At 41.1% G+C, this 26,462-nt stretch overlaps 2 protein-coding genes across 3 annotated transcripts in view; both read left to right on the top strand.

The window, feature by feature from the left end:
- Positions 1-15,520, top strand: part of SGMS2 (sphingomyelin synthase 2) — a 114,916-nt gene extending 99,396 nt beyond the window's left edge. Inside the window, exon 8 of the transcript XR_003432236.1 lies at positions 15,415-15,520. The gene's annotated coding sequence lies outside the window, so the exon portion shown is untranslated. The remainder of the gene's footprint in view (positions 1-15,414) is intronic.
- CYP2U1 (cytochrome P450 family 2 subfamily U member 1) lies at positions 491-21,293 on the top strand. 2 transcript variants are annotated; one of them, XM_027103460.1, is made up of 5 exons: positions 495-3,321; positions 15,415-16,050; positions 18,232-18,393; positions 19,555-19,722; positions 20,469-21,293. In XM_027103460.1, exons 1-5 carry the CDS (start codon positions 2,832-2,834, stop codon positions 20,642-20,644), a joined length of 1,632 nt encoding a protein of 543 aa, XP_026959261.1. In that variant the 5' UTR covers positions 495-2,831; the 3' UTR covers positions 20,645-21,293. The 2 variants fall into 2 exon arrangements, with proteins under 2 accessions (XP_026959262.1, XP_026959261.1); XM_027103461.1 differs by lacking the exon at positions 15,415-16,050 and having other exon boundaries at positions 491-3,321.
- The last annotated feature ends 5,169 nt before the right edge of the window (positions 21,294-26,462 follow it).

A 26,462-nucleotide genomic window follows, 5' to 3' on the forward strand; every position in this document is an offset into this window, starting at 1 on the left:
GCATTTTGCAAACTCTTCTTAAGCCATAAGCCCTCTCTGTTCATGCTCACTGACTCTGGATGGATATACTGTGTAGCATTCACCTCCCAGGGAATTACCAGCCAGCTGGACAATTGTAGTTTTACAAACAGAGTAATTTAACACCTCTCTCTTTTAACACCACTCTTTTTTTAAAAAAATTTTTTATGTATTTTTTTTTTTGGCTGCGTTGGGTCTTCGTTGCTGCGTGTGGGCTTTCTCTAGTTGCGGCAAGCAGGGGCTACTCTGTTGCGGTGAGTGGGCTTATTGTGGTGGCTTCTTTTGTTGCGGAGCACGGGCTCTAGACCTGCGGGCTTCTGTAGTTGTGGCATGCGGGTTCAGTAGTTATGGCTTACAGGCTTAGTTGCTCTGCGGCATGTGGGATCTTCCTGGACCAGAGCTGGAACCCGCATTCCCTGTATTGGCAGGTGGATTCTTAACCGCTGCGCCACCAGGGAAGCCCAACACCACTCTTGATAACAAAATAATAGTACAGATATTTTGGATATCTGTACTATTTGTACTGTTACCAACAATTCTGTTGTCTGTACTGTTACTAACAATTCTGGCTGAAATCCATGTACAGCAAGAAGGATTCCAGTGAGAAAGCAAGTGGTTTAAAATTATCTTTGGGGATTCAATTTTAAAATGTTTTCCTTAATGCCCTTCTTGTCCTCCTTTCCCTCTCTCCCCAGCCCAAAGATCTTTTAGTATTCTCTTCCTTTACTGCTACTGATTATTATATTATTCATCTATTTAAAATAGGAAGGATGGAGCAGAAAGTATTCCGTTTTCTGGCAAAAAGCCCTGAATATCATTTGGGGAAATTCATCCCTAAGAAGCACTGAATGAGCTATGTGGTGTCATGTTTAAAATAGTTTATCCATAGTATGTATTATGAACAATGTAGCTTCCTCTATTAGTTTGCAAGGGCTGCCATAACAAAGCACTACAAACTTATTTCCTCACAGTTCTGGAGGCTAGAACTCTTAAGATCAAGGTGTTGGTAAGGCTGATCTCTTCTGAGGACTCTCTCCCTGTCTTGTAGATGGCCATCTTCTCCCTGTGTTTTCATGTTGGCTTCCCTGTGTCTGTCCATGTCCTAATCTCTTCTTCTTAAAAAGACACCAGTGATATTGGATTACAGTCCACTTATATGACCTCATTTTACTTTACCTGTTTAAAGACCCTATCTCCAAACAGTTTCATTCTGAGGTACTGGGGGTTAGGACTTCAACATATGAATTTTGGGGGAACACAACTCAGCCTATAATACTTCCTATCTGCATCACAGAGCTGTTAGCCTAAATAAGAGAATTACTTAGGAGAACAATGTGAATGTAATTATATCCTGTATAAGAGGGTGTCTGTTAAGGTCGTTAAATTAGTCACATGGTCAACTATTTTAAAATCATTTGTGAATTTAAGTTGCTTGTAAGGAAAGATGTTAGTGGCTACTATTTTGGAGAACAGGCTCTGAAGAGAATCAGATGATATATTGAAGATCATCTGTGCAAACAAGTGGTAAAATTTTTTAAATTCTCTAAATTGAAAAAAAATGAGAAAAGTAATCTAACAATGGTTACTTATAGAAGATAAGAGGTGTGTTTTTTGGGGAAGCTTAAAATAATTTATGAAGAGCATGGCAAAAATAGTATTAGAACAGAGTAAATGTGAAATAAAGAATAAAAAGGATCAGAAAATGGGAAACATTTGTTCATTATCATCAGTTACGTTGATTTATACGAGACTGGCCTTTTAGCAGACAGAAAATGGTCTAGTATCGACAATTCTGTGTCAACCTAACATAAAAGAAACCAGAGGATTTAGCCTGTAGAAGACAGAAAAGGGAAGTGACTACAAGCCATAATTACGGAAAATTAAAGGACTTTGTATTGAAAGCATTACACAATTCTCACTTAAAATCTCAACCTCAGCATAGTTATAGTGATATTGTGACCCACTCCTCACCCGATTGATTTCCTTTTTATATTATTAGCTACTTAAATCATCCAAGCAAATTTCTGGATTAGGTCTTCGGCTTTACCCAGGCCACACGCTGAAACGGACGCTGAACTTTCACTCTCCACATAAAAGGGATATTCCCGTGTATGGCAAGTTATAAGAGCTTTACTCCATCACCCCACCGACCCCACTATTCCCCACCCATCCTTTCTCCGGAGCGTTGGCCACCTACATCTACAAATTCTACACATTGCATTTCCATCATCCTGCTGTCAGTGGGTGGAGGAAAGGGTCATTTCTTCCTCCGAATCCCGATTTGGATAAAGCAGTACCCCTGTCTTTTTGCTACCAGGAGATAGGGCGGGGACCCCCCTCGCCCAGCTCAGGGTAGAAGCGCTGGTGTTGAGGCTGAGTCGTACGAGGGGTCTGTTGACCTGGCACGGTTTAAGCACTCAATTGACAAATAACACAAGAAATCCGGTAACCAATCAGAGCGTAAGGGTGTGGTGCGAGCATCTTTTTTTTCAGGGGCGGTCACAGCCAAGTCTGACCCAGCGAAGGGGCGCGACCCGGATAGGGCGGCCAACTTCCAGACAGCTTGCCCAGCCTGGTCCGCGGACCGCCACAGCCTGGTTGCGAGCGCGTCCCCGTTTCTTCTCGGGCGTCGCTGATTGGAGGGGCTGGGGAGGAAGCGGTGGGCGCAGCCAATCCGGAGCGGCCTCCGCCGCTCTCCTCCCCGCCCCCGGGCTTCCAGGGTAGTTGGCCTTGGGGCCGAGCACCGGTGTCTGCGTGTGCTCTCCTGAGGATAGCGGCAGGATCCCGGGGCTGAGGACTCCGGCGTACAGGCCATGGCTTCCGCCGGGCTGCCCCAGCCTCCCGCCGAGGACTCCCCCTGGCCTCTGCGCCTTCTGCACGCGCCCCCGGGGCTGCTGCGGCTGGACCCCACGGGCGGCGCGCTGCTGCTTCTCGTTCTCGCCGCGCTGCTGGGCTGGAGCTGGCTGTGGCGGCGCCCGAAGCGGGGCATCCCCCCCGGGCCCACGCCCTGGCCCGTGGTGGGCAACTTCGGCTTCGTGCTGCTGCCGCCTTTCCTCCGACGGAAGAGCTGGCCGTACCGGCGGGCAAGGACCGGAGAATTGAATACCTCGGGCCTGGGCGTGCAGTTGCTCCTGGCAGACCTGGCCCGTGTGTACGGCAACATCTACAGCTTCTTCATCGGCCACTACCTGGTGGTGGTCCTCAACGACTTCCACAGCGTGCGCGAGGCGCTGGTGCAGCAGGCCGAGGTCTTCAGCGACCGCCCGCGGATGCCGCTCAACTACATTCTGACCAAGGGGAAGGGTGAGCTGGGCCGCGGCCGCGGGAGCCTTGGGGGTCAGGGGTCACGGGCCGTGTGAGCGCGCGGATGGGGCTGCAGGTGCGCCGGAGCTGGGGGTTCTGTTTCCCCTGCGGCCGCGCGCACCCAACCTGCCTTACACCTGCACCCAGCGCGGGAGGGGGAGGGCGGCGCTGCCTCCCACTCCCGCTGCCTTTGAGATCCCCTGCAGCTGTGATAGGTTCCATCTTTCCAGGAGTATTCGCTCAGGTTCCATCTTTCCAGGAGTATTCGCTCCTTCCCAGAATAAGGCCTCACTCTTCAGAATGTGTTCCCGACGAGAAACTTCGGCCGTGTTAGAAAGAGTGAGGGATATTTACACCTTTTGCGTTTTGGGTGCAAGAGTTTAAGATTATTTCCCCGTAAGACAGAAGTCCAGAAAACACGATAGGAACTAATTGGCAAACCTAGTGTACAATAGGTTTATAGTTTCTGTGATTCCTGCTTATGGAAGGCTAAGTTGGGCAGTTTTGAGCGTTGGTAAACATGTTATCCGCTGCAATAGAATATCACATTTGCCCTTTTTGTTTATCAGTGTTCCCCTTTGTCTTATTGGCCGGCACGGGTCCCAGACTGTGTTTCCGTCTGTGTCAATCCTACCCTTCGGTCAGGTGTTAATGTTTTTTTTTTTTTTACATCTTTATTGGAGTATAATTGCTTTACAGTGGTGTGTTAGTTTCTGCTTTATAACAAAGTGAATCAGTTATACATATGTTCCCAGATCTCTTCCCTCTTGCGTCTCCCCCCCTCCCACCCTCCGTATCCCACCCCTCTAGGTGGTCACAAAGCACGGAGCTGATCTCCCTGTGCTATGCGGCTGCTTCCCACTAGCTATCTATTTTACGTTTGGTAGTGTATATATGTCCATGCCACTCTCTCACTTTGTCACAGCTTACCCTTCCCCCTCCCCATATCCTCAAGTCCATTCTCTAGTAGGTCTGTGTCTTTATTCCCGTCTTACCCCTAGGTTCTTCATGACATTTTTTTTTCTTAAATTCCATATATAGGTGTTAGCATACGGTATTTGTCTTTCTCTTTCTGACTTACTTCGCTCTGTATGACAGACTCTAAATGTCTTTCCCTCAGGGAGTTTTTTTCCTCACTTCCGTTCCAGGTAAGTTAGTCTCCCTTGTTAGAACCAGTTTCATTGCACAAGTACTTTTCCTTCACTGCACTTATCAATATTGAGGCTTTGTAATTCTGTAACCTTGGCCTGAATGTGAGTCTTCACCACTAGACTGACATCTAGGAAGACAGAGTTATTCCTTGTCCTGCCTGGCACATATAGGAGTCAATAACTATTTATTAAGTAAATGAACTACTACTTCCTCTTCCTGGCATGTGGTATAAAGAGATCCAGGCTTTTCAGAATCTGATGAAGCCAGAATTTTGCATCAGGATTTTAAATGAATAGTAATGATGATCTTAATATTCTAAATGTCCCACTGAAAAATAAATCATACATGTCACAGTTCATACCTTACTCTCTCTGTGTCTTTACACATGCTGCTTCTTCTACCTGGAATTCTCTTCCGTTCTCATGGCTGCCTGGAGAACTCCCACCTCTGCTTTTCTTTTCCTCTCTCTTTTTAAAAAAATTGTGGTGAAATACAAATAACATAAAATTTACCATCTTAATCATTTTTAAGTGTAGAGTTTAGTGGCATTAAGTCATTCACATTGTTGTGAAACCATCACCACTATCTCCAGAACTCTTTTCATCTTGCAGAACTGAAAGTTTATACCCATTAAACAAACACTAAAAACCCATTAAACATTTAAAAACTCTCTAACCCCTGGCAACCACCATTCTGTTTTCCGTCTCTGTGAATTTGACTATCCTAGGTACTTTATACAAGTGGAATCATACAACATTTATCCTTTTGTGACTGACGTATTTCACTTAGTATAATGTTTTAAGGTTCATCCATATTGTGGCATGTGTGAGAATTGCTTTCCTTTTTAAGACTGAATGCTATTCCGTTGAATGTATGTACCATATTTTGTTTATCCATTCGTCCCCTGATGGATACTTGCATGCTTCCATCTTTAGACTATCGTGAAAAATGCTGCTGTGAACATGGTATGTCTACAAATATCTGTTGAAGTCCTTGCTTTCAGTTCTTATGGGTGTAAATCCAGAAGTGGAATTGCTTGATCATATTATATGTTTAATATTTTTGAGTAACTGCCATACCATTTTCCATAGCAGCTGCACCATTTTACATTCCTGCCAGCAGCAGCCAATGTTTCAGTTTCTCCACATCCTCACCAACACTTGTGTTGTATTTTTTCATACTGCTTAAATGTCACCTCTCTGAGAATGTGTTCTGTGACCTATTTCTCTATCCTCCCAGGTACAGGTGAGCTACTCTTTTCTCTGTGATACCACTGTTTTCGTTTAAACCCTCATCACATTCCCTACCAGTCAGTAAGTCTTGTCAGCCTGCTGCAGATATATCCATGTTCTGTATCCATTCACTTCTCTCCATCTCCATCTCATCCAAGCTACCATCGTTTTTCATTTCTTACTCCAGAAGCCTCTTAACTAGCCTGCTTGCTTCTGCTCTGATCTTTTATCCATACAGCAGCCAAAGGGATTTCTTTTAAAAAAAAAAAAAAAATGTGAATCAGAACAAATCATGTCGCTTCCCCCACTGAAACCAGTTGTTTCCGACTCCATACTAGACCTACTGTGCCCCAAAGGATCTGGCCTCTGCCTGCCTTTCTCACTTTATCTCTTTCCACTCTCGCTTTATTGTACATTTCAAGTACAGTGTCTGCTCTGGACACACTAAGCTGATTCCTGGAAGGTTGGTGACTGCCTCAGGCTACTGGGTTTTGTCGTCCTTAGGTCTGGGATAACTTAAAAGATTTTTTTTTTAATATTTATTTATTTGGTTGCACTGGGTCTTAGTTGCGGCAGGCGGGCTCCTTAGTTGTGGCACACATGTGGGATCTAGTTCCCCGACCAGGGATCGAACCCAGGCCCCCTGCATTGGGAGCTCGGAGTCCTATCCACTGCGCCACCGGGGAAGTCCGCTGGGATAACTTTTTACTTGGTTTATTCCTTATCATCTCTCAGGCCAATTGTCACCTTTCACTACTATTTTAGACACTGCCCAATATCACAACTTATTTTATCTCATTTATATTTCACTAACCTCATTCATTAAAAACTTTGAAAGCATTTAGCCTACTACCAACCCCACTTACCATTGGAATGTGAACTCTGTGAGGGCAAGGATCTGGCTCATCTTGTTAACCACTGTATGCCTTCTAATCGGCACAGAGCAGGTAATCAAGAAATGAACGAATGCATGCATACATCTGTTGATACATACATACATCTAACATCTGTTAATGCACTTACCACATTATATTGTCACTTTTGTTGCTCATCTCTCTTTTCCTCCTGATTTTTAAAGGTGGGAATTAGATTTTCTTCTTCGAGGTCCTTCTTGGTGGGTGTATAGTTTGGTTAAGAATCTATAAGGCAGTTTCTAAGTATTAATTGGATCACAGTTTATTATTGGATCCCTCCTTATTTTGTAAAGTCCTGGGAGCCTGGGGTAATTTGGTGCTTCAGCATCTCAACGAAAGCATTAATTCCTCCAAGAGACAGTTAGGACTTTTTAGGTGATGCTGCTCTTGTATTCTGGTGGATATGTGTTGGGCGAATGTGCTGTGAGAAATTTATGTTGCTGGTGAAAGTGATTGACAGGAGAAGGTAAAGCAAGAACCATATGTCACAAGGAAAATGCTTGTCGATTTAACTTGGAATAAAGAACAGGCCATCTGAATAGGAAAATGTAGATAGTCAAGGAATCGTTTCAAGGGTGAAAAATAAAAGGGGAGAATGTGAGTTTATTTCAAGATGCCCATCGAAGGATGAAGAAGCAGATGAGTTCTGGGTAGCCGTCATAGATCAAGAATTGGATGGCATAGTCATCCTGAAGAAGATAGGCCACGGGAGTGAAAGGCTGAGCGGCTCAGCTCAGCAAGATTTGAGGAGTGCCCGAGCCACCTTCAGTGCTGTTTCCAGTGGCAAGATTGTAAAATGCGGAAGTTGTCCAGAAGCAGGATGCATAGACTCTAAGAGAAAGAAAAGTGATTTTAAGAATTAGAGGCCAATAACGTTATTAAATGTTTATATTTATTTTTATTAGATACTTGTAAAAGAGTTTTGCTGCTAAAGTTGATGAGACTCGAAGACAAGGAATATTTCATGACCAGTGATGTGCTGGAAATAGTTCACTTAACACATTGCCATCAAGTTCTAGAATGTAGGGAGGTTATTTATTATATTTGAGTTTTTCAAATTATCATGCTTATACAAGTTGATATTCTTTTTAAGCATGAAAATTATAGTAAGGTAGATAGGCCAGAAAGATGTTCTACATTAGGTATGCCCATCATACTTATTCATCCATCTGATTCTATTCCTGAGCAGGAATAGTTAATAAAGTTACAAAGTCAGATTAAGAGGTACAAACTACTATGTATAAAATAAATGAGCTACAGGGGTATGTTGTACATCACAAGGAATATAGCCAATGTTTTATAATAACTTTAAATGGAGTATAATCTAAAAATTTTGAAACACTGTCTTATATGCCTGAAACTAATATAATATTGTAAATTAACTATACTTCAATAAAAAAAAACTTACAAAGTCAGAGCCAAGGCTACCAAAAGAGTACTTTAAGTGTGGTCTGTTTCTTCTCCAAGGTTTATGCACATCACATTTTTATTATTAAATATTTCAAATATAAAGTGCAGAGAGTAATATAAACTCATTCATCACTGTTCACATTTGCTTCAGATTCATAAACAGTGCATAACTTTATTTGGTATGTTTTTTAAAACCTTACATATGTCATATATTTATAAAGTATCTTTCTACCTCTAGCTTTTGTAATTTATCTATTTCCCTGTTGATAGAAATTAGATTACTTCTAATTTTGAGAGATTTCTAGAAACTTGGAGCAAGAGTCAGAGGAAATTGCAAAGACATGAAAATGGGAGGCAAAAGGAAATTTTGAAGAACTTTAGAAGTACAGGATAGACCAGTCAGGATTGACTACCTTGAAGGGGTACAAGATACAAAATGAAATTAGGAAATAAAGATAGAAAGTGAAAGTTCATTTGAGCAATTTGAAAATAAATGAGGAAAACGAGATAACTGAATCTTGTAGTAAATGCAGTAAAGTACATATTTTAAATAGTTACATGCTCATTTCAAGAAGGCCTGAATTCCCACTAAGACGGACACTTATATGACCCTATGGAAGGGAAGGGCAAATATAATCAGTGGATAACACTTTCTCTGCTTCAAGAGAAAGAAAACGTATGTGTGATTAATGTAGAATTGCATCAAATTTAATGTATTTTAACTATTTTTATTTTAGTAATATATGTTGCTTATTGTAAAACATAAAACATGGAACAGGAGTAAAAGAATTCCTTTTAATTCTTTTAAAAAATAATTGAAAATCATCTGTGATCAGTGTTATTTTGAGATAGCCACTATTAACATTTTTATGTATCACCTTTGTTTTAGTCTGTTTGAGCTGCTGTAACAGAGTTCCATGGGCTAGGTGGCTTATAAACAACAGAATTTATTTCTGGAGTCTGAGCGTTCAAGATCAAGGTGCCAGCTGATTGGGGTCTGTTGAGGGCCAGCTTCCTGACTCACAGACAACTGTCTGTAACCTCACATGGTGAAGGGAGCAAGGGAGATCCCTGGGGCCTCTTTTATAAAGGCACTAATCCCATTCATGAGGGCTCCATCCTCATGACCTAACCACATCCTAAAGATTACTTTCAAATACCATCACACTGGGCATTAGGATTTAACATGAATTCTGAAGGGACACATTCAATCTGTGGCAGCCTTCTAGTATTTTATTTTCTATATGTACAGGTAATTTAAAAAATATATTTGCTTCCTTGAAATGGAAACATATTCTTCACACTCTTTAAAATTATTTTTATCACTTAAAGTATTATGAATATTTTTCCATATTATTGAATTTTCTACAAAGTTCTTAAAAACTGTACAATATTCCTTTGTGAGAATGTATCATAGTCAATTTAGCCTATCCTTTGTTTGGTTTGAGGTAGATTTTTGTTTCAGCCGTCTAGCACCTAGTCCTCTGACAAGAGCACCCTCTTCTTCTGAGTAACTCTGGCTCCACCACCCTTTTGTATCCATTAACTGTGGTTGGAATGGGAGATGCCATATCTTTACATGAATTCCCCTCTCTGACCACAGTGATTAGTCAGGGGATAGACCCCTGATCAAAGGTGATTTGATCAGAATATCTCACCTCTTTGTGATGGTAGTGAGTCTGTGGGCTGGACACAACTCAAAAGTTCATAGCTACAGATCGATCCACACATAGTTTTGGGGTAAGAATTGATACTTGTGGCATAGTTTGGAAACCTCAAGCCAAATAATAAATGTAAAGTATTCCAAATTGGTATCAACATGGAATACCTGACTGAAACATCTGAGTCCTTCCCCAGCGTTTTTCAGGTTAGAACTAGAGAATAAAGGGCTTTAGAGGGCTTTTATCTCCCGTGGTGAAAATGGGAGAATGGGCATCTCAGGATAGCTCCCAGTTCTTGGAAAAGCTGGTTCACAGTAGGAAAGAATGAAGTCAGTCAGGAAGAAAGAAGTGAAAAATAGGTGCAGAGAGGAGTTCAGTGGCATTTAGTCTTCTCCAAGGTGGTAACACCCAGCTCTTCCTGCTTTTTGGTTCCATCCACAGCCTAACTGGCCTTTTTGCCAGACTCGCTTGAGGGTATGTTTTTGTCATTTCCAAACAATAGTCCTGGTTTTTGCTTTGGAGCCATGTTTATTTTTCAGTGTTATTATCCTCCTTGAGATGAAGTCTTTGTATACATCCATTGTATACATTCAGGGCTAAGAATGGAGATGTCAGCAACTACAGGGTATGCCTGAACCTCTTCCAAACACTCCAAGACTCTAAGCCAGCGGTCCTCGGCCTTTTTGGCACCAGGGACCAGTTTCGTGGAAGACAGTTTTTCCACAGATGGGGGGGGGCGTGGTATGGTTTCAGGATGATTCAAGCACATTACATTTATTGTGCATTTTATTTCTATTATTATTACATTCTAATATATAATGAAATAATTATACAACTCACCAGGAGGCAGAGCTCAGGCAGTAATGCAAGCGATGGGGAGCAGCTGTAAATACAGGTGAAGCTTTGCTCACTCACCCACCACTCACCTCCTGCTGTGCGGCCCGCTTCCTAACAGGCCACGGACCGATATCGGTCCATGGCCTGGGGGTTGGGGACCCCTGCTTTAAGCCATTCTGGCTTCATGACATGGATATTTTGTAACGTTTGAAACCCTGAGGCCATTAATTCTGTCCCTGCCTCTCATCCCTGGCATTCTCAGGCACTGTCTCCTTGGTCAAGTCTTATCTTGCACTTCATACCTGTCAGATTGTTGTCAGATACCTAATGCCCAGATATTAGTCTCTTTTGAGAAGCCTCCCTCCATTTCCTTGCCTTATCTAAACCTGAATTTTTCCCTGAAGATAATTCAGCCCTCTTGAAATACTGTACCCTCTTTAACTTCCCCCAAGTTCTTTATTTTTCTAAAATGTGCCTTCATACACATCCTTATTTACAAATGAAGTATCGCTCAGATGTCCTCTCTGAGAAGTACTGCTTTCCATCAGCTGACATGGTGCTTTTTCCTTTGTCTACATTGCAACTTCAATACACCTCCAACATACAACATTTAATACAATGCATTCCAACAATGCAACATTCAATATAGTCCAACATAACAACATTCGATACTGTACATCCCAACAGTGCAACTTCAGTACAATCCAACATATAACATTCAATACCGTACAGTCCAACAATGCAGCATTCAATACCATGCATTCCAACTGTGCAACTTTAGTGCAATCCACCATACAACATTCAATACAATATGCAACTTCAATACAGTCTAACATACAACAGTGTATTAGAGTTGTTGGTTTATCCAGCTCCTCACAAAACTGGAAGCATCTTGAGAACAAAGACAGTGTCTTTTAAATCTGTATGCCCTTAGTATCTGGCATGTAGGGGACTGTAAGTAAATATTGAAAAAACTAATAGAAAGAAGGCATTTATTTCTAAATTTGAGTGTACCTAACAATGTTGTCTAGCATACATATGTACCTAACAAGGTAGATATATACACTTTTTAATACATTTTAATTTTATGTATTTATATATCTTAATTTTAAAATATTTTATATATTATGTATAAATATCTATATAGCCATGATATATATCTACAAGTAACAAAAACTTACAGAACTGAAAAAAGGAATTGACAAATGCACCATTAGTGCAAATTATTTTAACGTAAGTATTTGAATAGTTGATAGATCAGGCAGATAAAACTTTGGCAGGGATAAAGGAGATTTGATTCTGACAGTTCTGTAGCTTTCTCTGTTGGAAAGAGGGCCCTATACCCAACAATTGCTTGTATAAAAATTCTTCTCAATTTTATTTGGAAATTTTATTAAAATTGATCACATACTAGACTAAAAAGCTAGCCTCATCAATGTCAAAAATCATCATACTTCCCTGGTGGCGCAGTGGTTGAGAGTCCGCCTGCCGTTGCAGGGTACATGGGTTCGTGCCCCGGTCTGGGAAGATCCCACATGCTGTGGAGCGGCTGGGCCTGTGAGCCATGGCGGCTGAGCCTGCGCATCCGGAGCCTGTGCTCTGCAATGGGAGAGGCCACAACAGTGAGAGGCCCGCGTACCGCAAAAAAAAAACAAAAACAAAAAAAAAAACAAAAATCATCATAAGTCAAATTAATCTAGGTGGCAAAAGAGAATCATAATAGAAAAAAATGTTTATACTTTTTTTAAAAAGATTTATTTTATTATTTACTTATTTATTTTTGGCCGTGTCGGTTCTTAGTTGCAGCATGAGGGCTCTTCGTTGCGGCGTGTGGGCTTCCCTCTAGTCCTGGCGTTCAGGTTTTCTCTCTCTAGTTGTGGTGCACAGGCTCCAGGGCACATGGTCTCTGTAGTTGTGGAGCGAGGGTTCCAGAGCGCGTGGGCTCTGTAGTTTGCAGCACGCAGGCTCTCTGAGGCGCGCGAGCTCAGTAGTCGTGGCGCACATGCTGCGTGCTTAGTTGCCCCGTGGCATGTGGGATCTTAGTTCCCTAACCAGGAATCAAACCAGCATCCCTTGCATTGTAAGGCGGATTCTTTACCACTGGACCACCAGGGAAGTCCCCAAATTTTTATACTTAAAATGCATTGAAAAGACATGCACACAATACTGGTGGACTGCAACTAAAGTGGTACCCAAAGGCAATTGTACAGCCTTAACTATCCTTTATTAGGATAAAGGTCTGAAAATTAGTTAGATAGCTAATTTTATATATCTGAAAAAGAACAAAAGAATAAAGGTAAGGAAAAAAGAAGAATATGCCATTATAATTATAGACAAATTCTTCCAGAGAGAAGGAATACACCATGGCTCATTTTAGGAGGTGAGTATATCCAGACAAATACATTATGAGAAAGGAAATTTATAGTCCATTTTCATGTATGAATATGAATTTTTAAAAACTTAACATATTAGGAAACCAAATCCAACAATGTCTTTAAAAAAGCATAAAAATATCATAACCAAAGTTGGATTTATTCTTGGATTGCAGGTAAGTCCAATTATAAAGAAGACAATTTTCAAATTAATCTGTAAGTTAAATGCAATTCCCATCAAAATCTCAAAGGTGCTTTTTTAAAAGTAGAACTTGACAAGCTGATTAAAGTTTGATAAATATGAGTAAAGAGCCAAGAGTAATCAAAAAACAATTTTGAAAAAGAACAAGGTGGTGGCGGTGGGGACTTCCCTAGTAAATATTAAGACTTACTATAAAGTCTATTTAGATCTTATTATAGAGTAACAATAGTTAAGACAGTGTGCTTTAAGCACAGTCATAAATAAATACACCAGTATACAATATAGCAGACTAGAAAACCAATAACCTGAGCTGCCTGTGTACAGCAAATGTTGTAGATCAGTAGAGAAAAGGAGAGGCTGTTTCATAAATGGTGCTTGAACAATAGGTTATCAAAATAGGGAGAAAAGTGGATTCCTTCTTCACAATAAGTAGGAATACCTAACATAAATATAAATTCCAGGTAGGTTATAGAGACTTAAATGTGAAAAAGCAAAATTTTAAAATTTTACAAGGAAGTAGAGAATGTATTTATAAACCTGTGGAAGGAAAAGATTTCTAAAGTAAGACATGCAGCACAAATCACTAAGAAAAAGATTGAGAAATGGAACTACCTTTAAAGCATGTTTATCAAGTAATAGCATTAAAACATGAAAAAGCAATTCACATGATGGGAGACAATGTCTGCTATGCATGTAGAATATATAAGAAGAAGAAAATTGCACAGTTAATAAGTACAAATCACAGAATAGGAAACCTGGCCAGTAACCATATGAGAAGCTGCTCCAACCCACTGTAACAATCAGGGAAATGCACATAAAAATCAGATGAGATGCATTTCAGCCCTCTGATTGGCAGAAATAAAATGTTGATGACTACAAAGTGATGGTAACTATTTGACAAGAGATCATTCATGTACTTCTGGTGTACTCTCCACTTTGGAGAAGAATTTGATAATGTCTAGTCCCATTGAAGGTGTACATATTTTATGACGCATCAATGCACTCTTAGCAATGTCTTCAAAATTCTGATGGAGGGGGAAAGGTACGATAAATACATTTTCGAAAAATGTTTAGAAATTTGCCTCTGATGCGTCCTTTCCCAGGAACCTATTAGAGGATGGCCTTCAGCAAAATACAGGAGTGAAATAAGGTAAAGACATAGAATTCAGGAAATGAATTCAATACAGGAGGGTCAAAAAAATTTTCTAAATGATGTCAAATGGAAGTCACAAAACACCTGAACAAAAGGCCTAGAAAGCAACATCAGATTTGAGTAGATGTGTGGAATATTCGAGGCAGGAAAATGGATGTGACAGGTCATCCAATACATTTGACCATGTGAATATTTCTATTGAGAGTCATTTTATATAGGTATCAAAGATTGTGAGAAGACATAACCACTGAGAGAGGTCTTTATTTCATTCTCAGCTGTATTCACAGCATCCCAGTGTCTAGCACATAGTAGGCATTCAGAAATATTTGTTAAATGAATGAAGCATGTCCTTGAAGGTAGCAGGAATGAAGTGGATGAAAAATGGAAGGAGGAGAGCTGGCTGAAACAATAAAGCACACCATGGAAAAGAGAATGAAGTAAGTGACAGGAAACAAGGAAAATTTGAGAACAATCTGATACAACATCTGGGAGCAATTCTTTTGGGTTTGATGGTGGAAGATGTATAACATAAGTGAGAATCAAATAAGATGTAGTTGTGAATGCCCTTGAGTTCAGATGTTTTTAAATTAGGGCTGTTTGCAACTACAGACATTTTAGATTACCTGCCAGTTATTTGATCCAAACTTTGATGGCCAATGGGCTGTTGATTTATTCATTTCATATTTAACAATCTCCTCCTTTGTACACAGCACTATGCCAGAAGTTTGGATTTTAATGATGAGCAAACTCAGATATTGTCCCTGCCCTCATGTGCAATCTGTTAACCATGCTTATCCTTCTGTTCACATTTATCTAGCCTGAAATATTTTCTTAGTCTGTATTCACTCTTATGAAAATAAGGTTTTGAAATGTACACTAACTCTAGAAATGGTAACTCGTTTCATTTCACCAGGAGTTAGTATATATAATAATAAGCTTTATAGAAAATTTTCCTAATCAAATTGGATATGACTTTTGTTATTATAAACATACACTATCTTGGTAACTAAATTTTGCTAGTCATTCTTGGCTGGTGATCTTTATCTGTTTGTATATGAACTTTACACAAAAATACAAATACCCTTCATGGTTGGTCCTGTTGAGTATTAATTATCAAGCATTGCTCTTTCTTACCTTCTTTCCTTGGTGTCCTTTTGCAGGGATTGTATTCGCACATTATGGTCCAGTCTGGAGACAACAGAGGAAGTTCTCTCATTCAACTCTTCGTCATTTTGGCCTGGGAAAGCTTAGCTTGGAGCCCAAGATTATTGAGGAGTTCAAATATGTGAAAGAGGAAATGCAAAAGAATGGAGAAGTCCTCTTCAATCCTTTCCCCATTGTCAACAACGCTGTCTCTAACATAATTTGCTCTTTGTGCTTTGGCCAGCGGTTTGATTACACCAATAGTGAGTTTAAGAAAATGCTTAATTTTATGTCACGAGCGTTAGAAATCTGTCTGAACACCCAGCTCCTCTTGGTCAACATATGCTCGTGGCTTTATTACCTTCCCTTTGGACCATTTAAGGAATTAAGACAGATTGAAAAGGATTTAACTATTTTCCTTAAAAAAATCATCGAAGACCATCGAGAGTCTCTGGATGTAGAGAACCCTCAGGACTTCATAGACATGTATCTTCTCCATGTGGAGGAGGAGAGGAAAAATAATAGCAATAGTAGTTTTGATGAAGATTACTTATTTTATATCATTGGCGATCTCTTCATTGCTGGCACTGATACCACAACTAACTCTTTGCTTTGGTGCCTCCTGTATATGTCACTGAACCCCGACATACAAGGTAATAAACAGATGTTTCCTTTATTCATGGCAAAACCAGGATATATTTTTTTTCATTTCCATTTAAATCAGCAACCTTTGTGATCCTGTGGCTCCTGTCAGTAAGCAATGTCTTCAGGCTGGAAAACAAAATGGAAATACTTGCATCTCATAGGGAATGGGTAAGGTGTTAACAACGAAACTCCAAGTTTCTAGACAGTGGCACTAAGATCGCAGCTTGCTTGAATCTGCTTTAAATCTCTACAGGTCTGATTCTGTGTGAAATCTATGATGAAGAAAGAACTTTAGAGAAGACTATTTTAGAGTTGAAGAGAGTCATAGTGATCATCTGAACCCATTCATCTTTTTTTAAGATGAGACCAGAGACCCAGAGAAGTTCTGTGATTTTCACAAGGTCACAGAGCTAGTTCCACCACATCAATACCAATAGGTAGTGAATTTCAGTGGAAGTTCATAGTGGAAGGATACAGGAGAGAATAGTGTGTTCATTTTCCGTTGCTCCTACAACAAATAACCACACAGTTAGTGACAACACACATTTGTTATGTTACAGTTCTATACATTAGAAGTCTGACACATGTCTCAGTGAACCAAAATCAAGATGTTGGCGGGGCTGCGTTCTTTTCCGGAGGCTCTGGAGGAGAATCCATCTCCTTGCCGTTTGCGGCTTCCTTGGCTCGTGGCCCCCTTGCTCTATCTTTGAAGCCAGCAATGTTGCATCTCTCTGACCATTCTTTCATAGTCATATCTCCCTCTGACTCTAAACTGGGAAAAGTTTCCATTTTTTTTTTTTTTTTTTTTTTGGCTGCATCGGGTCTTCGTTGCTGTGTGTGGGCTTTCTCTAGGTGTGGTGAGCGGGGGCTACTCTTCGTTGCGGTGCGCAGGCTTCTCATTACGGTGGCTTCTCTTCTTGCGGAGCACAGGCTTTAGGCGCGCGGGCTCGGCAGTTGCTGTGCACAGGCTCTAAGGCGCGTGGGCTTCAGTAGTTGTGGCTCGCGGGCTCTAGAGCGCAGGCTTAGTAGTTGCAGTGCACAGGCTTAGTTGCTCTGCGGCATATGGAGTCTTCCCGGACCAGGGCTCGAACCCATGTCCCCTGCATTGGCAGGCAGATTCTTAACCACTGTGCCACCAGGGAGGTCCCAGTTCTCCAATTTTAAAACCCATGTAATTAGGCTGGACACACCCAGAAAATCCAGCATAATCTCCCCATCACAAAGTCCTTAATTTAATCACATCTGCAAAGTCCCTTTTTACCAAATAAGGTAGCATAGTCACAGGTTCCAGGGGATTATGGCATGGACATCTTTGAGGGACCATTTCCTGCCTACTATAGATGGGATTGTGCCTACCTATATTCATTAACTATTGATGAATAACAAATTATCCCAAAATTTAGCATCTTAAAACAACAACCATTTATAATCTCACATAGTTTCTGAGGATCAGGTATCCAGGAGCAGCTTAGCCTGGATGGTCTGGTTTAGGATTTCTCAGGCAGTTGTAATCAAGGTGTTGGCCTGGGGCTACAAACATCTATAGACTTGACTGGGACTGAAGGATCCACTTGTAAGATGGCTCATCCACGTGGCGGCTGGCTGCAGGTCTTGCCACTTGGAACTTTCCGTAGGGCTGCTTTACTGGCAGCTGCCTTCCCCCAGAATGAACGACCCTAGAGAGTAAGTGGCCAAGACAAAAGCCATAGTGTCTTTTATAACCTAAGCTCAGAACGGTCATGCCATTGCTTCTCCTTTATTCTGTCGGTCACATAGACCAATTTGGAACAGAGTGGGAGGGGATGGCACGAAGTTGGGAACACCAAGAAGTGGGGGTCACTGGGGGTCATGTTGGGCTACCACACGTTGTCACAGGTAAAAGCTTAGAGTCAATCAGACGTTGATACGAGAGAAACTCCGAGTGCTCCTGAATCCAGAGTGCTTTCCCCTTTGCCACTCTGTCTGTTCTGCCATCGTCCTTCAGAATCCCAGGCTGGTACAGGGTCCCTGGGACCAGCTGCCTCCACTGGAATATCTGATCGGTGTTTCACTTCACTGAGGCCAAGTCAGGCCTGTGCTGCCGACTTATCAGCTGTGTGGATATGGTGATGGGAAGAGTGTATGGGAGGGCAGTCTCTCCTGGCTTATCTTTTGGATTATGCTTTCCTTTTTTTTTTTTTTCTGTATAGAAAAGGTTCATGAAGAAATTGAAAGGGTCATTGGTGGTGACCGTGCCCCCTCCCTCACTGACAAGGCCCGGATGCCCTACACAGAAGCCACCATCATGGAGGTGCAGAGGCTGAGTGTGGTGGTGCCACTGTCCATCCCTCACATGACCTCAGAGAAAACAGGCAAGTCCAGGGCCTTCCTCCTTGGAACGCCCTCGAGGGAAGCCCGTCCCCTTCATCCAGAGGACTTGAGGTGAGGTTGTGGCAAGCGTTTGTTGTCATGGATAATCAAATGACCAGAGGATGCTTCCGCCTCAGCTGTCCCTTATTTGGTGTACCGGCTGGCGTTCCAGCCCTGCCTGTTTGGTAAATAGCTCTCTAGCCTTCAGAGCGTGCACACTTACACTGGTCAAATTATGCTGCCGTTTAAGGTGGCTGTACTGGCAGAAAAAAACTCCAGAATTAACAAAGGCCCCTCTCTGTCCTCCTGTTCTTGGAGGCCCGAAGAGCTAGCCTAATTATGAAATTAAGGAGTTTAACTGGGAATTATTCTGCTTCATTTTTTGCGGTTCTGCAACTGAAGCACAAGTGTTAAAGAATTAGAAGAGCCCATCTGATTCTGAAGGCACATGTTTCAGCCTTTCACCTACAGTGACCTTGACATTTAGGCACTCAGACTCACTGTAAGCATCCCTCATAACAAGGAGTTTCCGTCCTCCGGAGATAGCCCATGATGAAATGGGCTTAAATCTAGTTATAAGACAGATGTAGGAGGCAGTCACTTATAAATGACATTGGATCACTTAACAGTTTCTTTGGTGTAAATTAAATATAAGGTGTGTGCAGTATCCTTGGGGCATTGTTTAAAGTGCATATGAACTTGTCAGCTGGTATGAACCAGCATTGACTTCCCTGTACATCCCTTTACCTTAGTTTACCTTCTTCATTGTATTGTGTCACATAAAAGACTGGGAACTGTAAAATTGTATACAAGTATTAGGAATTTGTAATTCTTTGGGAAAGTTCACCTGAAATGCCTTATGATTCCCGTTTTAATGTTTTCTCTTAATTGTAATGTTTTTATCATTTGATTTAATTGATTAACTCAACATCCATCAGAGCAACTCCTATGCCGTGTCAGGCTGGGTCCTGGGAGGGTATGGAGAGGATGCCAGTTGATAAGGTTTTGCCTCTGCCCTCAAGTACCTCAAAGTGTACTCTCAGCAAATTAAGAAGCTAGATATGTAACTAGTTTTTGTTTGTTTGTTTGTTTAGAGAGTGATGTTTACCAAGAGTTATTAGTAAAAGCATGTTGAATGATACAGTGGTTTCGTTTTGTTCTAGTGCTCCAAGGGTATACCATTCCTAAAGGCACGATAATATTACCCAACTTGTGGTCAATACACAGAGACCCAGCCATTTGGGAGAAGCCAAATGATTTCTACCCTAATCGATTTCTGGATGATCAAGGACAACTTATTAAAAAGGAAACATTTATTCCTTTTGGGATAGGTCAGTTAAACTTTTATTTTCTTAATGGCATAATTTTAAAAAGAAATAGAACCAAAAGAATCTTTTATTATTTCATGATACTCTTTTAAAAATGTTTCTTCCTTGGCAAGCTAATATAAGAGAGAAATAATTTAGATAATGCATCTCCACTATGTTTATTTCAGATTTTAAAAACAAAGTGAAAGCAATTGGTTTTAAATCTTTAAATATGACTAGAAATCTTCCTTTTTGAGTTGTCCAGGTGATTGTTTGAGTCCCAGGGAACTGTTGGAGTTAAGAGCAGCTTTTGACGTGCCTGAATGGTGGGTGAGAGGGTGGGCTCTCTAATCTCACCAGTCCCTCTTTTAGGTTCCTAGATTAGGGCATATAGGCTTCTTTCTGTAGAAAAGGAATGCTCCAGAGATTCTTATTTGATATCTTTTCTCCTTAGTCTTCCAGGTAAGAGCAAGGAAAGAGATAAGTCAGTATGGAGGAGACAAGCCACCTCATTGGCTCCGTCTCTAGTTCCTATCTAGAATGTGGATAGATTTTTATGAGTAGGTGTTAAAATGTGAACTTGATATGCAAAAATTCTGATCAGCATAGACTGTGGGAAGCCACGGGGTATTATGTGGCAATTTTATTTCAAAACTCTCTATGTCTGCCTTTAAAACACTCAATTTAGAAATTTCATAAATTTATCCCTTTTGAGGTAGGAAAAGGGCTGGTATTATAATCCTTACCTTTTTTCCTGGTCTCATTTTTAGGGAAGCGGGTATGTATGGGAGAGCAGCTGGCAAAGATGGAATTATTCCTGATGTTCGTGAGCCTCATGCAGAGTTTCACATTTGCTTTGCCTAAGGACTCGAAGCCGATCCTGACTGGGAAATATGGTCTAACCTTAGCCCCACATCCGTTTAACATAATCATTTCAAAGAGATAAAGAACATCTCCAGGAAGAGATGGTGCAGAGAATGTAAATACATGTCCTTCTAAACAGATTCTTCCTTTTGTAATTGACAGCGGATCCAGCAACTCTGCAGGTCTAGGTTAGGCTTGGATTAGAGAGAGATTGGAAAGAGGGTAGAGCACGTGGGACCTTTCGTCTTGGAGGGTTCCTCAGAAGGAAACTTCAGCCATTTTAGTAATGCACGTGACTTGAGGGATGGTGACGAAAGTACTGGATTCGGAAGCAGGGGATCCGGATTTTATTCCCAGCAGCCTCCACCAATGAGCATTTCTTCTCATCCCTCAGTGCCTCAGTCATTCCACGTGGAAAATGACGGTAACAAAATTTGACTTCTCTCTCTGTCTTGGCATGAATGATGGTCAAACGCTCCATCTTTTCTGACATCACCAAAGCACTGTTAAGCTCTGGAGAACAAATTCAGGAGGAGGAGGAAGACCTACCTGTTTAAGACCCATGACAACGTGAAAGTGGTGTTCAGACTTGAATACTTCATCAGAGAAGGACGTGGGTTTAGGGGACAGTGAATTAGAGCTTTTCTTATTTATTTATTTTTTTACTTAATTTCTTTTTGGCTGTGTTGTGTCTTCGTCACTGCGTGGGCTTTCTCTAGTTGCGGTGAGCAGGGGCTACTCTTCATTGCCGTGCGTGGGCTCTCATTGCGGTGACTTCTCTTGTTGCGGGGCACAGGCTCTAGGGCACACGCGGGCTCAGTAGTTGTGGCGCACGGGCTTAGTTGCTCTACGACATGTGGGATCTTCCTGGACCAGGGCTCGAACCCGTGTCCCCTGCATTGGCAGGCAGATTCTTTTTTTTTTTTCTAAGTTTTTAAAAATTTATTCATTTATTTTTGGCTGTGTTGGGTACTCATTGCTGCACGCGGGCTTTCTCTAGTTGCGGCGACCGGGGGCTACTCTTTGTTGAGGTGCACAGGCTTCTCGCTGCAGTGGCTTCTCTTGTTGCGGAGCATGAGCTTTAGGTGCACAGGCTTCAGTAGTTGTGGCACGTGGGCTCAGTAGTTGTGGCTCATGGGCTCTAGAGCTCAGGCTCAGTAGTTGTGGCGCACGGGTTTAGTTGCTCCGCAGCACGTGGGATCTTCCCAGACCAGGGCTCGAACCCATGTCCCCTGCATTGGCAGGCGGATTCTTAACCACTGTGCCACCACCAGGGAAACCCTAGAGCTTTTCTTGACACAGATCTTATGTCGGTTTTGGAGGACTTGTTTTGTTATTATCTTTTCATTTATGATTTTAGTTTTTACTTTTTGTAGACATGCGATGAAGTGGACCCTTGTTTAGTATGTTGAGGAAAGGTTATTGTCTGAATGTATACGTCTGCCTTCTATTTCAGCTACATGAACAGTGAGCCTAGCTGAAGAAGTGGCTTCATGGCAGAATTCCTTTCTGCTGTGTTTACTCACAAGGATGTAGCTCTGGCTTCTGACTTGAGCCCTGAATAGTGAGCTCTGGAATTTTAATACTGGGATTTATGAGAAAAGGATTCAAACTGTACTGAACATTCCTTAACTGTTCTTCCTGCCACCAGGCCTAATGTGTCTCATCCTTGAAGACTTGCAAAGACAGGAAGGCATTCTTAATTTTTTTAAGATAACTAAATTGTTTCTTAATAAATAAACTCCCTCTAAAAGAACAGTTCTCAAAAAAGGTAATGACGTCTTTCAGGGGATATTTGGAAATATGTGGGTGTGTTTTCAGTTATCACAGTGGTGGGGGTGCTAATGGCTTTTTTGTTGCCATGAGGCCAGGATGCTAAATGTCTGAGCAGTCCTAGACAATGAAGAACTGACCTGCCCAAAGAGAACATGCTCCAAAAGTGGCTAGCCCTTTTCTTTATTCTCCTATTATACTCCTTATATAGAAAGAATTGTGATGATAATATAAGCAACTGTACTTTTGAGCCTTTCCTCATGCTGGCACCATACTTTATGCTTTACTTGTGTGCTTACATAATTCTTAAAGAATGTTTAGTAAGAGGATGCCATTCTGTAGCTGATGGAGCTCAGGCTTAGAGAAGTTACGGCCTACATGTAGTTAAAAAGTACTGCTGTGCATTTCAAATCTACCAGTCTTTGTAACTGGAGAGTTCTTCCTGTACCATGTCTCTATACTGCCTTCTGCATTTTCAATATGGATAAATGAAATACAGGCCAATCTTTAGGTGCCTTGAGGATTTTTGTTAATTAAAAAAGAAAAACTAAGAACGAAATGCATAGGCACTGTGAGTGAATGGAGAGGTTGTTATAGAGACTTTATTTATTGTTTATTAATTAATTTTTATTTTTGGCTGCATTGGGTCTTCTTTGGTGTGCGCAGGCTTACTCTAGCTGCGGTGAGCGGGGGCTACTTCTCATTGCGGTGGCTTCTCTTGTTGCGGAGCGTGGGCTTCAGTAGTTGTGGCACGTGGGCTCAGTAGTTGTGGCTCACGGGCTGTAGAGCGCAGGCTCAGTAGTTGTGGCGCACAGGCTTAGTTGCTCTGTGGCATGTAGGATCTTCCTGGACCAGGGCTTGAACCCGTGTCCCCTGCATTGGCAGGCGGATTCTTAACCACTGTGCCACCATGGAAGCCCCTGGAGACTTTAGATGGATGACGCATGTGTGGATTATCGTGTACCATGTGCAGGGTAGTTTGTTCTGATCTGGAATTTCATATGCTGCGGAATTGCACTAATAACTTTGCATTAGCAAGTTTATTACTCTTCGATTTATACATGCATTTTCAGTACCCCCTAACCAAACAGTTTGTAGCTAACTTGAGAAAAAAACTCTTCTGTGAGATTATGTTGAAATCAGATGTTTATTAAACTTTAAAATGTAATGCCTTAAACTGTAGCACTTTTAAAACATCTGTTTATGGCAAATCACTGAAAGGACTGTTAATGCTTCCCTTGCACATGTTGATATTTTACGATTTTTTACTTTATGATGTATTTGAAGTGTAAAAATAATAGTACTTTGTTTTATAAGTTTGCCTAATACCTACTTTTTAGTCCTCATCATTAGCATGATTTTTGATGCTTATATTAAACTTTTAATTTTAACTGAGATAGTGTCATGTGTGGTTTAGGGGGTTTTGTTTTCTTTAAATTGCTAAACAAAATTCTCTTTTACCAGATGTCAAATTAAGAAAAGGAAGAGGGAATAGACTTCCAAAAAGAGGGAGATGGCCACATATAATATGAGCATGATCTCTAGACAGGAGGATAATTGTTTTAAAATATCCTCTCAGAGCACAGTTACTCTCAGGACTGTAGCACAGCCCAAGCTTCTTATTTCCCACGTCAAAGTCCAGCATTATTTGAGAGAGGGATGAATCTACATAAGCCCATTGTGGCAAAATAATCGAGTGCTTGTCTCTATTACACTCCTTAGCTCAGGAAGAAGAGTTTTCTAAAATACCCGAACCTATGGATTTTTCCTATAGATGAGCCCACTGCCGGCTTTTTCCACGGCCCAGTCTTCCTCCTGAGGTCACAGTGCAGAGGTCACCTCCTGAGGGACGGCTTCTGCTAAAGCTCTATCTAAAGTGGCCTTTCCTGAGAACACCCTGCTATAGACTGAAAGTTTGTGTGCCCCAAGAATTCATTAACTGAAACCTGATCCCGATGTGATAGTATTTGGAGGTGGGACCTTTGGGAAGTGATTGTGTCATGAGAGTGGAGCCCTCATGCATGGGATTAGGATCCTTATAAGAGCCCAGAGAGCTCCCTGCCCCCTTCTGCCATATGAGACTGCAGTGCAAAGACAGCCATCCATGAACCAGGAAGCAGGCTCTCACCAGACACTGAATCTGCAGATGCCTTGATTTTGGACTTCTAGTCTCCAGACCTGTGAGAAGTAAACTTCTGTTATCTGTAACATACTCAGTCTATGGTATTTTGTTATAACAGCCTAAATGGACTAAAATATGCCCTGATTCATCACCCAGCTTACTTCCTTCAGAGCCTTCCTCACTATCTACAGTTACCCTGTTTATTTAAATCCTCAGTTTCCACCATTTCTTCCACCTCTGTCCAGAGGTGCCCTTTGTTGCACAAGTTTTCAATTTTGATGAAGTCCAATTTGTTAATTTTTTCTTTTGTTGCCTGTGTCTTTGGTGTCATATCCAAGAAATCATTGCCAAATCCAATGTCATGAAGCTTTTTGCCTGTTTTCTTCTAAGAGTTTTATAGTCTTAGCTTTTATGTGTAGGTCTCTGATCCATTTTGAATTAATTTTTGTATATGGTGTAAGGTAAGGGTCTAACTTTACTTCTGTGCATATGGATAACAGTTTTCCCAACACTATTTGTTGAAAAGACTGTCTTTTCCCCATTGAATGGTCTAGGTACTCTTGTCGAAAATTGTTTGACCATATATATATGGATTTATTTCTGGGTGGATACTATCTTTCTTTTTTTTCTTTTTTCTTTTTTTTTTTTTTTGCGGTACACGGGCCTCTCACTGTTGTGGCCTCTCCCGCCGCGGAGCACAGGCTCGGGATGCGCAGGCCCAGCGGCCATGGCTTACAGGCCCAGCCGCTCCGCAGCATGTGGGATGCCGGACCGGGGCACGAACCCATGTCCCCTGCATCGGCAGGCGGACTCCCAACCACCGCGCCACCAGGGAAGCCCTGGATACTATCTTTTAAAGTAATGTATCACTAAACAGTTTTGTAGTAACACTGGGATATTCAGATGAATCAATGAAACAAAATAGAGAGTATATCCTCTAGTGTATAAAAGTGGCATCACATTATGAAAGAACAGGAATAATATATTCTAAAAAGTGCTAGGACAGTTGGTTAATTACTTAGAAAACTAAAGTAACATCTTTTCTCCAATTAACTTCTTTTTCCAAGTTAATCCCAAAAGGATGAATTTCCCAAATTAATCCAAGTTAATCCCAAAAGGTCTAAAAAGTAAAAATAATACATCTGTATGTGTCTCTGAAACGTTTGATATTTTCTAAGCATAAAAAAGTTATGGACATTTTGAAACACATACAGAAGTTATGGGCAAATCTTGTTTCATCTACATTATCCCACTTCCCACTAGCCCCATTCTGCACTGATTTATTGTGAAGCAAATATTAGACATATCACATGAACGTATTCATAACGTAGAATATGACTTGCAAGGATGGCTAATCTGTAGTTGTAGTTACATTTCAAAGAAATATTGACAAGGAGTACAAATACATTGACAAAATAGCCTAAGAAAATATTTCAGAATGTCAAATCAAACAGACCAGAAGAACATGGTTAAGCTATTTTTCTCAAACATGTTTACAATTAAATTACTAATGGAACAACTGATAAGAATACTACTAAATGACCTATATCTTATAGTTCCTTCTTAGTCAGGTTTACGACTCAGAGTTTTCTTTCTTTAGCTTGTGCCTCATTTAAAAGAAAATTTTCCACAAGGAATCTACCAATTTGGCATTTCTGATTCTGAAACATGACACTAAAGAGGGAAATTCCACCAGTGAAAACTCTTTTCTCCCATCATACTCTGCTCGGCAGCATTTGTCCTCATTGTATTACTTTTTGTCAATCTGAGCTTGTTTAGCAACCCTCTTCCCACCTGGTATGCAAAGGCATGTAGTGAATTGTCAATTATTGTAGTTTTGAAAGATATCTTCCAAGGATATTTAAGTCCTTTCTATGGTTTCCTTGTACACAAACTAATGTTCATGAAAAAGCTGGTGCCTAAAGACAAAAATAAAAACAAATTAACTAAAACCTCAGTAAAGCTGTTGTTTTAAAAAAGGGAGAGAGAGAGAGATGGCAACTAA

The sequence above is a fragment of the Aethalodelphis obliquidens genome, unplaced genomic scaffold (genome assembly GCF_003676395.1).
Source record: "Aethalodelphis obliquidens isolate GAN/ISIS:26980383/991018 unplaced genomic scaffold, ASM367639v1 scaffold6, whole genome shotgun sequence".
Classification (NCBI taxonomy): domain Eukaryota; kingdom Metazoa; phylum Chordata; class Mammalia; order Artiodactyla; family Delphinidae; genus Aethalodelphis; species Aethalodelphis obliquidens.